The following is a 17011-nucleotide window of genomic DNA, read 5'->3' as shown; positions in this document are numbered from 1 at the left end:
ATTGTTACACAGTGCATTGACATAGAACAAGATAAACAATATGAGTGTAGAATAAATACACAAAATGCTGGAGGAACTCAGCAGGTCAGGCAGCATCTATGGAGGGGAATAAACAGTTGTCGTTTCAGGCTGAGGCCCTTCATTGGGATAGCTACATCGATGGGAGAAGTATGAAGAGCTATGGTTCAGGTGCAGGTCGATGGAACAGTTCAGCATGGACTAGATGGACTGAAGGGCCTGTTTTTATGCTGTAGTGTTCTATGATTGAATCTACATCAGGTAACAATGGTATAGATGAGAGTGGGATGGAGAGCAGAGATGAGGGGCTCTGATGAAGGATCTCAGCCCAAAACGTTCACTATTTATTCCTTTCCATAGATGCTGCCTGATCTACTGAGTTCCTCCAGCATTTTGTGCGTGTTATTCTAGAAAGCAGAATTGTCATGGGTCTAGAGGCAATGAGTGCTTGGGAGGAATAAGGGAACGGGTATGGACCAGAGTGGGAGACTTAAAATCTTGAAGGAGATCATGCCACAGATGAACAATACCTCAACTTCCCCGGAGCCATTGTCCACCATCATCTCATGAGCTGCTGTCTCAGGATTGGCGTGCATCAAAGTAGCATCAAATTTCAGTTGCTCCACTTTGGCTGAGGAAATGACAGGAGAGAGTAAGGGTTACATTAAAATCAAAGTAAATTATGATCTAAGTATGTACTATATGTTCAACATTCAAAGTTCAAAGTAAATTTATTATCAAAGTAATATATGTCACCATATATAACTTTGAGATTCAAGTGTCTGATGATTGAGGGATAATAACTGTTCCTGAACCTGGTGGTGTGGGTCCTGAAGCTCCTGTACCATCTTCCTGGTGGCAGCAGAGAGAAGAGAGCATGGCCTGGGTGGTGGGAGTCCTTGACCATGGATGCTGCTTTCTTGCGACAGCGCTCCACGTAGATGTGCGCAATGGTGGGGAGGCCGTTACCCCTAGTGGACTGGGCCGTATCCACTACTTTATGAAGATTTTTTTATTTCTGGACTTTGATGTTCTCATGTCAGGCCATAATGCAACCAGTCACGATACTCTCCATCACACACCTATAGAAGTTTGTCAAAGTTTTAGATGACGTGCCGAATCATTGTAAACTGCTAAGGAAGTAAAGGTGCTGTCATGCCTTCTTTGTAATGACAATTACAATATATGCGGGGCCCAGGACAGATCCTTTGAAATGATAACACCGAGGAATGTAAAGTTGCTGACCCTCTCCACCTCTGATCCCCTGATGAGGACTGGTTCATGGACCTCTGGTTTCCTCCTCCTGAAGTCAATAATCGGTCTTGCTGACCTTGAGTAAGAGGTTGTTGTTAGGGCACAACTCAGCCAGATTTTCAATCTCCCTCCTATATGCTGATTCATCACCACTTTGATTCAGCCAATGACAGTGATGTTATCAGAAAACTTAAATATGGCATTGGAGCTGTGCTTAGCCTCACAGTCATTAGTATAAAGCGAGTAGAGCAGGGGGCTCAGCACACAGCCTTGTGGTGCATCTGTGCTGACGGAGATTGTGGAGGAGATCTTGCTACCAATCTGAACTGACTGGGGTCTGCAAATGAGAAAATTGAGGATTTAATTGCACAAGAAGGTATTGAGGATGAGGTCTTGGAGCTTATTGATTAGTTTTGGGAGGATGATGATATTGAATACCAAGCTGTAGTCAATGAAGAGCATCCGGATGTATGAATCTTCACTGTCTAGATGTTCCAGATTGAGTGAAGAGCCATCTGCTGTTGACTTGTTGTGCCAATAAGCAATCAGGGTGGATCCAAGTCACTCCTCAGGCAAGAGTTCATATGTTTCATCACCAACCTCTCAAAGCATTTCATCACAGTGGATGTAAGTGCTACTGGATGATAGTCACTGAGGCAGGTTTCCACGTCCTTCTTAGGCACCGGTACAACTGAAGCTTGCTTGAAGCAGATGGATGCCTCAGACTGCCAATTCGAGAGGTTAAAGATATTGGTGAACATTCCAGCCAGCTGATCAGCACAAGTCTTTAGTGTTTCGCCAGGTGCCCATCTGGGCCAGATGCTTTCTGTGGGTTCACCCTCATGAGGTTAGCTGTCACAGCAGCATAAGACACTGGAATCAAATGGCTGGCGGGGAGTGTGTGAAGGTGCCTCCATGTTCTGATGGTCAAAGTGAGCAGAAACAGCATCGAGCTCATCTGGGAGCAATACCTTGTTATCTATGTCACCTCTGTATGTGGTGAAAGCATTCAAACCCTGCCTCAGCTGTCAAGCATCCTTCGGTGATTCAAGTTTGGTCTGGAATTGCTACTTCACATATGAGATGGCTTTCTGGAAGGCATATCTGGACCTTTTGTATTTGACTTGGTTGCCAGATCAAAACTCCACTGATCTGGCCCTTAGCTGATTGCTGATGTCTTGGTTCAACCTAGGCTTCAGGCTGGGGTAGAATTGTTGAAACACGTTGTGGGGACACACACATCTACGACTGTTTTTATAATGTTCGTGACAAGCGTAGCATATTCATTCAGATCCTTTGATGACTTCCTGAACATGGCCAGGTCCGCCAACTCGAAGCCACTTCTCTGCCTCCTGCAGTCACCTCTTTGTTGTCCTTACCTATGGAGTCCTGCTCTTTAGCCTTTACCTGTACGTAGGTAGAAGGAGGACAGCCAGGTGATCAAATTTTCCAAAGTGTGGTCTAGGGATGGAACAGTAGGCATTTCCACTTGTAATGTAACTGTGGTTGAGAGTGTTTGGACCCCTGTACTGCAGGTGATACATTTATGACAACTGGGCAAAGGTTTCTTCAAACAAGCCGATTAAAGTAACTGACAATCATTTGGAAGTATATGTTACCATATACTACCTTAAGATTCATTTTTAGAAGCATTTATAGGAAAATAAGGAACTACAACAGAAGTTATGAAAAATAAGTAATAAAGACTGACAAAACAAGGAATGTGCAAAAAAGACAAATTTTGCAAATACTGTTACGTACCCGTGACTCGTGACAGTGGTACCCTTGTCACGTGACTGGGGTTGAAGCTATACTGGACTTGAGGTAATGGTCTTGTGATGGTGGAGTGACGTCATTTTCCCACCAGTAGAGGTCATGTGACAAGTTTTTTTTACAGGATATAAAAGGAAGACCCCACCCTGTGAGGGAGGGGCAGTTCGTGGCGAGATTTGCCATGTTGACTTCATGCCACTGCGTGATTTAATGTGATGATGCAGTTTAGTTGAAGGATGAAGTTTTTATCTAATGCCTAAAGTTTAAAAGGTCATTGCCAGCAGTTTCTTTACAATACTGCTAGTTGAGAATCAGTGGAGAGTGAAGATCAGAGTTTGGGAGTTAAAGATTGAGGAGAATCGATTTTCGACTGTGAAACTGGTTCGACCTTGTTTGATCCTTATTCGGAAGGAATTCGTTGACTGTTCTTGTGTTAATCTCTGCGGGAGAGCAGAAAAGATTGAGGACAGTGTGATAAAGGAAAGGTCAGTGCCTTTAAGCCGTTACGTTTCATTTCGTTTCGTAAATTCTTCGTGGGAGAAGTTCAACGTCGGGGACTGAAGCAAAGCGACGTGAAAGAGAATTTAAATCGTCTTAAAATGTCTCTCCTTTAAATGGACTGTGAGCATTTTAAACTTTTGGCAATACTACTTTAAAGAACTGTTTTTGCAACATCGCTTTAAGAAATGTTTAAGCTGCCGCACAGCAGCTGTTTCCGGTTACGTTAGTGTTTGTTTACTTTTGTGGGGTTTGTTTTCAGTGTTTAATAAGCATGTTGTTTGTTATATAAACCCTTGCCTAACTCATATATTTATTGTTGCCTGAATATGTAACAACACAAAATAAATAAATAATACTGAAAACCTGAGTTGCAGAGTCCATGGAAGTGAGTCTGTAGGTTGTGGAATCAATTCACTGTTGAGGTGAGTAAAGTTGTCCATGTTTGTTCAGAAGCCTGATGGTTTTAGGGTAATAACTGCTCCTGAACCTGGGGGGGAGGTAAGACCAAAGGCTCCTACACCTCCTGCCTGATGATAGTAGCGAGAAGAGGGCATGGCCTAGATGGTGGGAACTGCTTTCCTGTGGCAGCGCTCATTGTAGATGCGCCTGTGATGGACTGGGCTTTATCCACCACTTTCTGTAGACGTTTCTGTTCAAGGGCATTAGAGTTTCTACACCAGGCTGTGATGCAACCAACTAGGATACTCTCCGCTGTATGTCTATAGAAGTTTTTCTAAGTTTTTGGTGTCATTCTGAATCTTTGCAAACTTCTAAGAAAGCAGAGGTACCTTTGCGCCTTTTTTTGTGATGGGCCTTACGTGCTGGTCCCAGGACAGATCTTCTGGTCCCATCAGCTGGTGGAGTTACCCTTATCGAAACATCTGCCCTTCCCCCTCCCACACCAAGAGACGTTCACGTACCGATTTTACCAACGTTGTGGGTTCTGCCCAGGCCAACAGTCTGGTACTTCACCATCCACTTCTGAAAGAGCTGTTTGAACAGTGCGGACTCTGCACCCTCATTCTCCAACTCGATATTCACATGCGCATTGTAGCCCTTGGCTTTAATGAAGCCCTGCGGAACAAAATAGTACAATGGGACTGAGGGGGAGACATCTCCACTGTGTCTTCCATTAGCATGGGGCATCCCAAGGAAGAATGGTCACTGTTGCCATACTAGAATTCACAGCTCTCAACTTGTGCAAAACAAGGCAGCAGTAACTATGAGACAATAGGATCAGACTCTACTCACCCTGTAAAATGCCTTTTCCAAAAGCTCCCTTCTGGAATGCACTATAGGGCTGTTAAAACAAAAACTTCATGCTAGCTTAAAAGCAAACAGGAGGAAATCTGCAGATGCTGGAAATTCAAGCAACACACACAAAATGCTGGTGGAACGCAGCAGGCCAGGCAGCATCTATAGGGAGAAGCGCTGTCGACGTTTCGGGCCGGGACCCTTCGTCAGGGTTGACGAAGGGTCTCGGCCCAAAATGTCAACAGTGCTTCTCCTATAGATGCTGCCTGGCCTGCTGTGTTCCACCAGCATTTTGTGTGTGATGCTGGTTTAAAATTTTCTTTCCCCAGGCAGTTAATCTGATCAACTGTTCTAGTTAGCACTTCCACTCCCCCATAACACCATAAGACATAGTACTAGAAGAAGACCTGTTGTTTGATAATGGCTGAGTTACTCTCCCACTCAACCTCATCCTCCAGCCTCCTCTCTATAATGTTCGATGCCTTTGCTAACCAAGAGCTTATCAACCTCCACTTTAAATATACTCAATGACTGGGCCTCCACAGCCATCCACCGATCCACCACAATCTGGCCGAAGAAAGTCCTCCTCTTCTCCGTTCAAAAGGGATGTCCTTGCTTTCTGACTGTTCTGTTGGGTCCTAAACACCCCCCACTATAAGAAACAATCCTCTCCAGGTACACCCCATCTAGGTGTGTCAGTATTCAATAGGTAGCTAAATCCTCATGTTTGGATGTCAATGAGTAACTGATATGATCAGGGACCATGGACACCAGGCATCAGGGATGAGGGCTGATGTTTCTCCCCAAAGTCCCAGAGGCAGATGTCTTTGGGGACAGGAGGTACAGCAGCCAGTTATGTTTGATGAGACTGCAGTCAGAAGTCCTTGTGAGTCCAGATTGCCAAGAGTTCAAAGTTCCGTGACCAGCCTGTCCTGAGTTTCAATACTGAAGGTTAAAGCCCCTGGGTCATTGTGTCTGAAAGTCAGAGTCCTGATGTCTGTGAGTCTACGACTGTAAGTCCGGGCCAGGGAATGGAGGCTGGAGACCCAACATCTGAATGTCTGAGGCCGAGGATTGGAACCTAGAGGCCTGTTGCGGCCTGTTCTGGGATCAAAGGCCTGCCTGTGTGTGTGAATGGATGGGTGGAGAGTGGGAGGGTAGTAAAGGGGCTTGCCTTGCTGTTGTCTTGTTTTGTTGCGGATGTTGTTGCTACTTCTGTTGTCCTGCTGGACATTGTGAACATGCGATGTTGGCACCAGAATGTGTGGCAACCTTATCCAGCCTCTCCCCAAGTTGTGTTGGTTATTAACACAAATGATGCCTTTCACAGCAGATGGGATAAGAAAATGAATCTGAATTGGGTCTTTGAAATAGTGTTGCAGGTATTTTTATCCTAGGAGTGAACACCACTAATAACCTGCCCTGGTCCAACCACGGACCAGACACTGCAGGCTCACGTGAGGCAGTAACTGGGGCTGCTGGGCCAAACACATCCAAACCAGCACTGGGATTAGGGTTCTGTCTGTGTGGGTGGGAGGGAGGGGCGGATCCTGTTTTGTCGCATTGTTGTCCTTGCTCCTTGCGTTATTCAGCTGCACACTGTGGGCATGCTGTGTTGGCGCTGGGATATGTGGTGACACCCGGGCTGCTGTCAGCACGTGCCCAGGTGTGTTGGTTGTTAACTCAAATGACCCATTTCACTGTATGTTTCAATGTACAGGAGATAAAGGAGTGATTCTGAATCTGAATCTGGTCTTTGTGGGATCCTAGGAGATTACATACTAGGTGTGGACATCAACAATAGCCTGTCTTGGCCAAAACATCATGGACAAAAGATTACACCACTGCTTCTACTTCCTCAGGAGCTTAAAGAAATTCAGCATGTCCTCATTGGCCCTCAACAACTTTTATAGATGCACTACGGAAAGCATCCTGCCTGGATGCATTATGGCTTAGCGTGGCAACTGCTCTGCCCAAGTGTGCAGGAAAATGTAGGGGTAGACTGTGAGGTCAAGAATCCATCTTATCAGACTAGGGGACTCTTCAGTAGTCTTATAACGGCAGAGCAGAAGCTGTCCTTGAGACTTGTATATGCTTCATGACTTTTCTATCTTCTGTCTGTTGGGGCACGGCGGGGAGAAGAATGAACGCCTAAGGTAGGGAGAGTCTTTCATTATGCTTTACCGAGGCAGTGACAAGTGTAGGTAGGGTCTATGGAGGGGAGGCTGTTTCAGTGATGGGCTGAGCTGTGTCTACATGCAATAAACTAATCTAATCTAAACTTAAACTAGCTGGTTTTGTGAGATGATTTTACTAACCTAATTCGATATATCATTTCACAGAACCAGCTAGTTTAAGCTTAACCAATGTCTTCATTTTTAAGGATGGAGAAAGTGGGGGAGGAAGAGAATGAGGGAGAAGGAGAGAGAGGGGATGAGAGAGTGAGGGGGCAGAGAGAGAGGGAATGGAGAGAGAAAGAGAGTGAGGGGAAGAGAGAGAGGAAGACACACACACGATTATACTCACTATGGCTCTGGTTAGAGCAGCCTCTCGTTCATGCTGCGAAGAGTTCTTCCCCTTCCACACAAAGATCTTAACTCCGCCCTGGTCTATGATGTAGCACTCCTAGACAGAAAAGGTCAAACTGCATTTAGAGTCTGCTCTAATACAAAAGCAAAAGATAAAATTAAATCAAAGACCTACAAGTCACACAGCAATGGTGGAGAGAAAAAAAAATCCACCAGTAAATAAAAATGGATTCTTTATAAAGATTTGATTTCATTTTTACCACAGGGCTGCACCACTCCCTCTGCCTACCCGCCTGTCCTTTCAATACAATGTGTATTCTTGGACGTTAAGCTCCCAGCTATAATCTTCTTTCAGTCTTGACTCAGAGACGCCCACAACATCATACCCGCCAATCTCTAACTGTGCTACAAGATCATCTACCTTATTCTGTATAGTGTGTGCATTCAAATATAACACCTTCAGTCCCGTATTCATCATTCTTCCCCCCAAGTTATACTTCAGATCATCCTGTCCTTTCTCACAGTCTCACTACCCACTTGTATGCCAACTGCCCCATCCTCTGCCCTATCACTCCAGTTCCCATCTGTCCTGACCCTTTTCAATTTGGCCTCCAAGTAACCAGAAGTTAAATTCTTATCCCTTTCTAAATTTCTTGTCTTTTAAGGTGATTGGACGAAAGTACAGGGGGAGGGGCATCGGAGGTAAGTTTTTATTTTACACAGAGAGTGGTGGGTGTGTAGAACACCCTGCCAGGGGTGGTGCTAGAGGCAGATTCATTAGGGACATTTAAGAGACTCTTAAATGGGCACCTGGATGATCCAAAAGTGGAGAGCTTTGTTGGAGGGAAGAGTTAGCTTGATCTTAGGTTAAAAGGTTGGCACCATATCGTAGCCCAAAGGGCCTATATTGTGTTGCGTTTTACGCCCACTTCTCTTCGCCCCCTCCCCCGCCCACCCACCTGATCTCACCTATCAGCTGACAGCTTGTACTCCCCCCCTACCTGTTTTCTGGATGTTGCCCCCTTCCTTTCCATTCCTGATGAAGCATGTCCAGCCAAAAGGTCGACTATCGATTCCCCTCCAGCACCATGTATGTGTTGCCCTGAGTTTTCAGCCCTCCTACCGCTGAACGATCACTCCCCATCCACCCCTGCAAGACTTTTCTTTCACAGGTTGAAAGCAGCACCACTTACGCCACTCTTGAGCAAGTCCTGGGTCAGAGGTCGAGAGGCCACTTCGTGGACAATCAGGTTTCCCTGGGCGTCGGTCACACTGTGGAGAAAGCAGAGGCAATGAGAGGCCTCGCGCACTCACAGAACCGGCAGCAACAGCTTCACCAATCGTATGGTACACCAAGCACAGGAGGAACTCAACTGGCCAGGCAGCATCTATGGAGGGAAATAGACAGTCGGCGATTTGACCCAGAGGATCTCAGCCTGAAATGTTGTGCGTTTATTCCCCTTCATAGACGCTGCCTGACCTGTACAGTTCCTCCAGCATCGTGTGTGTGTGTGTGTGTGTGTGTGTGTGTTTCGCTGGACTTCCAGCATCTCTCGTCTTTAAAACCTATGATGCTATTCAGAAGGGATGGTAGTGTAGTGGTTAACGGCAACAGTCACTGACCACGGTTCAATTCCTGCTGCTGACTGTAAGTAACCATATAACCATATAACAATTACAGCACGGAAACAGGCCATCTCGGTCCTTCTAGTCCATGCTGAACGCTTACTCTCACCTAGTCCCACTGACCCGCACTCAGCCCATAACCTTCCATTCCTTTCCTGTCCGTATACCTATCCATTTTTTTTTAAATGACAAAACCGAACCTGCCTCTACCACTTCTACTGGAAGCTCATTCCACATAGCTACCACTCTCTGAGTAAAGAAGTTCCCCCTTGTGTTACCCCTAAACTTTTGCCCCCTAACTCTCAACTCATGTCCTCTTGTTAGAATCTCCCCTACTCTCAATGGAAAAAGCCTATCCATGTCAACTCTAACTATCCCCCTCATAAACTTAAATACCTCTATCCAGTCCCCCCTCAACCTTCTACACTCCAAAGAATAAAGACCTAAATGAGTACTTTGTAAGTTCCCCCGTCACTGCTTTCCAAAGACGTGCAGGCTAGGGTTAGTAAGTTACGTGCATGCTACAGCGCCAGTGACCCAGGAATAACTCCCACCACTGTCAGTAAGGAGATTGAACATTCTTCCCGTTTCCACCCACATACTCTGGTTTCCTCCCACATTCCAATGACGTAGGGGTTAGGAGGGTAATTGGTCACATGGGTGTAATTTGGCCAGTAGGGCCTATTTACTGAGCTGTATTTCTGAAATAACAATAAAAGCCTACTGTGTGCAGGAGTGCTCGCTCACCTGTACAGTTTGACTGCTCTCTTCTGCTCCAGATCCACCACCTTATCTGGAGTCGCTGCCTTTATCTCCTTCTTGTCACCGAGCATGAAGTTCATGAGTTTCATCAGCTCTGGAGAGGCAGCCTCGTCCTGGCCGTCCACCACGGCGATCTGTCCCCGTCCCGCTCGCTCGCGGTCACGGATGTCCTTGGCCAGTTGCATTCCCTGCAAACAAGGTGAAATGTCAATTTTAATACCATAAGACCGAAAGATGTAGGAGTGGGTTTAGACCACTTGGCCCATCAAGTCTGCTCTGCCATTGCATTATCCTCTCAACCCCATTCTCCTGCCCTCTCCCTCTCACCTCTCCTTTGGTGCATCTCACCTTTGATTCCCTGACTAATTAAGAATCTATCACTCTCTGCTTTAAATACACCCAATGATTTGGCCCCCACAGCCCTCTGTGGCAAAGAAATCCACAGATTCGCCACCTTCTGGCTAAAGAAATTCCTCCTCATCTCTGTTTTAAATGGATGTTCTTCTATTCTGAAGCTGTGCTCCCTGGTCCTAGACTCTCCCACATCCTGTCCACGTACACTCTATCCAGGCCTTCCGATATTTGCAGAGTTTGAATGAGATTCCCCCCTCATTCTTCTAAACTCCAGTGCGTCCAGATCTAGAGTCATCAAAGGCTCCTCCATCCAGCGTATCATTTCTTAGATGAGAGACCAAAGCTGCTCCCAGTGCTCCAAGTGCCGTCTGACCAATTTCCTACAAAGTCTCAGCATTACGTCCTTGCTTTTATATTCCAGTCCTCTTGAAATGAAGGTTTACATTGCATTTGCCTTCCTCACCACTGACTCAACTCACAAGTTAACCTTTATGGAATCTTGCACGAGGACTCCCAAGTCTCCTTGTACCTCTGATTTCTGTATTTCTCTTGGTTTAGAAAATAGCCCACACTTTTATCCCTTCTACCAAGTGCATAACCATACACTTCCCTGCACTGTATTCCATGTGCCACATCTCTGCCCTTTCTCCAAGTCTATTTAAATCCTTCTGCAGGCTCACTGCTTCCTCAACACTGCCTGCACTCTACTGATCATCCTCAAACCTGGCCACAAAGCCATCGATTCCAATTGTGTTCCCCAGCAATCCCACCCTACCCGACCACAAGCTGGGACCCACTCTGTGGATCCCTTCCCTCTTTGATACCTTCAGACGTTCCATGTGATTACTCAGTGGGGCATTCCACTGCACGATGAGCTTCCCCAAGTCCAGCAGGAAGACGTCTCCTTGGTTGAAACTCTTCCAACTCATCTCGACCTGCAGACATTAATGATATTTCAGTTAGATGTCCATTCTGAAGCAGAGGTCCAGAAACCACAACGTAACTTTCACTTCCGTCCCAGGACATGAGTGGCTAATGTGAACGAGGGCTGTGCCTTTTGGAGTGAAGGAGGGTCACAAGTGATATAGCAGAGGTGCACAAGACGATAAGAGGCATGGATAGAGTAGACAGACAGCCAGAGACTCTTTCCCAGTGGCTAACGCAAGAGGGCATAATTCTACGGTGATCAGAGGGTCAGAGTTGAATAAAGTCAGAGGTAGGTTTTTTTACACAGAGAGTGGTGGGTGTGTGGAACATACTGCCGGGGCGGTGATAGAGGCAGGTACATCAGGGAAAGTTAAAAAACTCTTAGATAGGCACATGGATGAAAATAAAATGGATGGCTATGTGGGAGGGAAGGGTTAGATTGATATTAGAGTAGGTTAATGGGTTAGCACAACATTGTAGGCTGAAGGACCGGTATTTCACTGTACTGTTCAATGTTCTCTATTCTGCCTCTGAGGCCCATTTCCAAGCTGTATGACTCTACGGCTCTATTTCTTATGGAGGCCTTTGCTGTCCACTTTGGTGGTTTAATCAGCTGCTGTAAGTTCCCTGTAGTCTTGTACGTAGGCCAGAGGTAGAATTTGGGGAGGAGTTGATGGAATGCAGGAGGAGTAAATCAGGACTGGTGTAGGATTGGTGTCATTGGGTAGCTGGTGTTCGGTGTGTACACAATGGGATGAAGCCCAGGCCTGAGAATGGAAAATCAACTGACGTTTAGCCAATATAAATGGAAAGCCAGATTAAAAAGATTAAAGCATTGAGGCCGAGGGGAGAAGGACCAACTGGTGTTCGTGGTGGCTTGCCTGCAGCCATCAGGCTCCTGGACTGGGTCCGTGGCTGTGGCCTGCAGCCATCAGGCTCCTGGACTGGGTCCGTGGCTGTGGCCTGCAGCCATCAGGCTCCTGGACTGGGTCCGTGGCTGTGGCCTGTGACCATCGGTCTCCTGGACTGGGTCCGTGGCTGTGGCCTGTGACCATCGGTCTCCTGGACTGGGTCCGTGGCTGTGGCCTGCAGCCATCAGGCTCCTGGACTGGGTCCGTGGCTGTGGCCTGCAGCCATCAGGCTCCTGGACTGGGTCCGTCGCTGTGGCCTGTGGCCATCAGGCTCCTGGACTGGGCCCGTCGCTGTGGCCTGCAGCCATCAGGCTCCTGGACTGGGTCCGTGGCTGTGGCCTGTGACCATCGGTCTCCTGGACTGGGCCCGTCGCTGTGGCCTGCAGCCATCGGTCTCCTGGACTGGGTCCGTGGCTGTGGCCTGTGACCATCGGTCTCCTGGACTGGGCCCGTCGCTGTGGCCTGCAGCCATCGGTCTCCTGGACTGGGCCCGTGGCTGTGGCCTGCAGCCATCGGTCTCCTGGACTGGGTCCGTGGCTGTGGCCTGTGACCATCGGTCTCCTGGACTGGGCCCGTCGCTGTGGCCTGCAGCCATCGATCTCCTGGACTGGGTCCGTGGCTGTGGCCTGCAGCCATCAGGCTCCTGGACTGGGTCCGTGGCTGTGGCCTGCAGCCATCAGGCTCCTGGACTGGGTCCGTGGCTGTGGCCTGCAGCCATCAGGCTCCTGGACTGGGTCCGTGGCTGTGGCCTGCAGCCATTGGTCTCCTGGACTGGGTCCGTGGCTGTGGCCTGCAGCCATCAGGCTCCTGGACTGGGTCCGTGGCTGTGGCCTGCAGCCATCAGGCTCCTGGACTGGGTCCGTGGCTGTGGCCTGTGACCATCGGTCTCCTGGACTGGGCCCGTCGCTGTGGCCTGTGACCATCGGTCTCCTGGACTGGGTCCGTGGCTGTGGCCTGTGACCATCGGTCTCCTGGACTGGGTCCGTGGCTGTGGCCTGCAGCCATCAGGCTCCTGGACTGGGTCCGTGGCTGTGGCCTGCAGCCATCAGGCTCCTGGACTGGGTCCGTGGCTGTGGCCTGTGACCATCGGTCTCCTGGACTGGGTCCGTGGCTGTGGCCTGCAGCCATCGGTCTCCTGGACTGGGTCCGTGGCTGTGGCCTTGATGCACCATCAATAACTCACACTGAGACGTAGGCGAGATATCGGCTTTTATTGACTGGAAGAAGGAACCAGGAGTGAGTGTCTATCATACAAGGTCCTGGAGACTGAGGCCGATCTTCAGGCCGCAGGTCTCCTTTATACAGGGGCCTGTGGGAGGAGCCACAGGAGCAGTCAGCAGGGGCGTGTCCCGACAGGCACATAGTTCACCACATTCACCCCCCCTTCGTTTGAAAAAGTCCTCATGTAGCGAAGGTTCTTACAAGTCAAGCCGATCAGGCGGTCGAATCTGTCGCTGCGATCTACGTAGCACCGGCTGTGACCGCATAGGTGCCGGCAACATTGGCGATTGCACAGGGGACGGGGGTTGCGCGTGTTCTTGCCCACTAGGCGCCGGTGATCCCTCATGCATGTGCGAGGCGCCTGGTATAAATGCGTACGAAACACCCGGTATACAAGTGTCGTGAGGAGTCTGTGTAGGGCCTGGTGAGTACGGTGTCACCTCTGGTGCAGGGTTCACAGTTACCGGAGAGCCTTCAGGGTAGTGGTCTGCTGCACCTGCGGGTGCCAGGTCGCGGATGGAGACCGTGTCCTCCCGCCCATCAGGTAAGACCACGTAAGCATACTGGGGGTTCGCATGGAGAAGGTGAACCCTCTCCACCAGCGGGGTGTATTTATTGCTCCTCACATGTTTCCGGAGCAGCACTGGCCCCGGGGACGTCAGCCAAACTGGTAGGGTGGTCCCAGTGACAGACTTCCTGGGAAAAGAGAATAGGCGTTCGTGAGGGGTGGCATTGGTGGACGTACATAACAGAGATCGGATAGAGTGCAGTGCCTCAGGGAGGACCTCCTGCCATCGAGAGACCGGCAACCCTTTGGACTTGAGGGCTAAAAGTGTGGCCTTCCACACTGTGGCATTCTCCCGCTCTACCTGGCCATTACCCCGGGGATTATAACTCGTGGTCCGACTGGTAGCAATGCCCCTAGCTAGCAAGTACTGGCGCAGCTCTTCACTCATAAAGGAGGACCCTCTATCACTGTGGATATAGCAGGGATACCCGAACAGAGTGAAGAGCTGGCGCAGGGCTTTTATGACGGACGTGGCAGTGGTGTCGGGGCAGGGGATGGCAAAGGGGAACCGTGAGAACTCGTCAATAACACTGAGAAAATAGACATTGCGGTCAGTGGAGGGAAGGGGGCCCTTAAAGTCAACACTCAGGCGTTCAAAAGGGCGGGTGGCCTTGACAAGTTGTGCCGTGTCAGGACAGTAGAAGTGCGGTTTGCACTCGGCACAAATTTGGCAGTCCCTGGTCATCGTCCTGATGTCCTCCAGGGAGTACGGCAGGTTCCGAGCTTTCACAAAATGGTAAAATTGGGTGACCCCCGGATGGCAAAGTTGTGCATGAAGGGCGTACAGCTGGTCGAGCTGTGTGCTAGCACATGTTCCCCGGGATAGGGCATCAGGGGGCTCATTGAGTCTGCCAGGCCGGTACAGGATATCATAGGTGTAGGTGGAGAGTTCTATCCTCCACCGCAAAATCTTATCATTTTTGATCTTGCCCCGCTGTTGGTTGCTGAACAGGAACGCAACCGAGCGCTGGTCGGTCAGCACAGTGAATCTTTTGCCAGCAAGATAGTGCCTCCAGTGCCTAACAGCCTCCACTATGGCCTGGGCTTCTTTCTCCACCGCGGAGTGCCGAATTTCAGAGCCTTGGAGGGTGCGAGAAAAGAATGCTACTGGTCTGCCTTCCTGATTAAGGGTAGCAGCCAGAGCGAAATCGGAGGCATCACACTCCACTTGGAAGGGAGCGGTCTCGTCCACTGCATGCATCGTAGCTTTGGCAATGTCCGCTTTAATGCAGTTGAAGGCCGCGCAGGCCTCAGCAGAGAGGGGAAACGAGGTAGACTTGACCAGGGGGCGAGCCTTGTCTGCGTAATGGGGGACCCATTGGGCGTAATAGGAAAAAAACCCCAGGCACCGTCTGAGGGCCTTGAGAGTGGTGGGAAGAGGGAGCTCTAACAGGGGGCGCATACGTTCGGGATCAGGCCCAATAACCCCGTTTTCCACGACATACCCAAGTATAGCAAGGCGGGTGGTACCAAAAACACACTTGTCCCTGTTATAAGTAAGGTTCAGAGCTGCGGCCACTTGGAGAAACCGTTGGAGGTTGGCGTCGTGATCTGGCCTGTCATGACCACAGATGGTGATGTTATCCAGATAGGGAAATGTGGCCTGCAGTTGGTACTGGTCCACCATCCGGTCCATTTCCCTCTGGAAGACAGAGACACCATTCGTGACACCGAAAGGGACGCGCAGGAAGTGATAGAGCCGGCCGCCCGCCTCGAAGGCGGTGTAGGGGCGGTCCTCTGGGCAGATGGGGAGCTGGTGATAAGCGGATTTCAGATCTATTGTCGAGTACACCTTATACTGAGCAATCTGGTTGACCATATCCGCGATGCGGGGTAGGGGGTATGCGTCAAGCTGCGTAAACCTATTGATGGTTTGACTATAGTCCCCCACCATCATATTTTTCTGCCCAGTCCGAACAACAACCACCTGGGCCCTCCAAGGGCTTGTGCTCGGCTCAATGATCCCCTCCCTGAGCAGCCGCTGCACCTCCGACCGAATGAAGGCCCGGTCTCCCGCGCTGTACCTCCTGCTTTTGGTTGCCACAGGTTTACAGTCGGGGGTCAGGTTGGCGAACAGCGGTGGGGGAGGGATCTTGAGAGTGGAGAGGCTGCAAGTGTCGGTAGCGCAGCTGTTGGCCTGGTTCTGGATGGGATGTGTGTGTCCGTGTGTGTGTGTGTGGTCAGTAGCGGGGTATGTGAAGAAGTCCCACAAAACTGAGGATTCTTGACAGTGAGTGGTGGGAGGGGCCCGTCGTATACCATAGTCACACTTTCGAGATGGCTCTGGAAGTCCAGCCCCAATAGCACAGGTGCACACAGATTAGGCATGACCAGCAGTTCAAAGTCCCGATATACTGTGCCTTGCACCACCAAAGTCGCTACACAACCCGCCCGGATGTCTGCGGACTGCGACCCAGAGGCCAAATGGAACCTCCGACTGACCGGCCGCGTTGCAAGTCCGCAGCGTTGCACTGTGTCCGGGTGAATAAAACTCCCAGTGCTGCCCGTGTCAAACAGGCATCCAGTCCAATGCCCCTCCACCTGGATGTCCATCATGGATCTTGCAAGCTGGTGTGGGGCGCTTTGGTCGAGAGTCACAGTGGCCAGAGTTGGATCGCCGTCGGGGTACCCGGTCAGCATCGGAGGGTCGGGGGCGGGGCATGCTGACGCCGACAAAGATGGCCGCTCACATCCGGGGTACCCGGTCAGCATCCGAGGATCGGGGGCGGGGCGTGCTGACGTCGACAAAGATGGCCGCCCACATCCCGGCATGCAAGATGGCGGCCCCCACGTTTCACCCGCAGCGCTGCACTCCGCTCGAGGTTGAGACTTACAGACCTTGGCGAAGTGGCCCCGCTTACCGCAGCTGGAGCAGGTCGCTTCTCGCGCTGGACAGCGTCGTCGAGGATGTTTCTTTTGGCCACAGAAATAACAAAGCACGAGTTTCTTACGGGCCACAGCCGTGGTCTGGGTCGGGGAGCTCGTGGAATGGCGACTGGCGGCGGCGTTGGCGAATTCGCTCCCGGGAGCCGGCGGTGGCGGGGTCTGAGGGGTCCACGAAACCGGCGGGGAATCGCGCGACTGGACAGCGTCGGCGTTATGCCGTGCAGCTTCTAGAGCGTTGGCCTTCTCTATCGCCGAGCTTAAGGTAAGATCCGAGTTCTCCAGCAGTCGCTGGCGCATGTACACTGACCTCAGTCCCGTCACAAAGGCGTCTCGCACCAGCAGCTCCGCATGCTGTTCTGCCGTGAGCGTCTTGCAGTCACAAGCTCGGACGAGTGTCTGTAGTGCTCGGAGAAACTCAGCGCACGATT

At 50.2% G+C, this 17011-nt stretch overlaps 1 protein-coding gene across 1 annotated transcript in view; it reads right to left on the bottom strand.

Moving 5' to 3' along the window:
• The window catches only part of vil1 (villin 1), an 80252-nt gene that overhangs the window by 48325 nt on the left and 14916 nt on the right, over positions 1-17011 (bottom strand). The window contains exons 5-10 of the mRNA XM_059967555.1: positions 10895-11005; positions 9702-9904; positions 8522-8600; positions 7327-7425; positions 4467-4620; positions 549-649 (exon numbers count right to left, since the gene is read on the bottom strand). Of these exons, the coding sequence (XP_059823538.1) occupies positions 549-649; positions 4467-4620; positions 7327-7425; positions 8522-8600; positions 9702-9904; positions 10895-11005 (747 nt within the window). The remainder of the gene's footprint in view (positions 1-548; positions 650-4466; positions 4621-7326; positions 7426-8521; positions 8601-9701; positions 9905-10894; positions 11006-17011) is intronic.

The sequence above is a fragment of the Hypanus sabinus genome, chromosome 4, assembly GCF_030144855.1.
Source record: "Hypanus sabinus isolate sHypSab1 chromosome 4, sHypSab1.hap1, whole genome shotgun sequence".
NCBI classification, from domain to species: Eukaryota; Metazoa; Chordata; class Chondrichthyes; order Myliobatiformes; family Dasyatidae; genus Hypanus; species Hypanus sabinus.
This window is presented reverse-complemented; position numbering and strand designations above follow the sequence as displayed.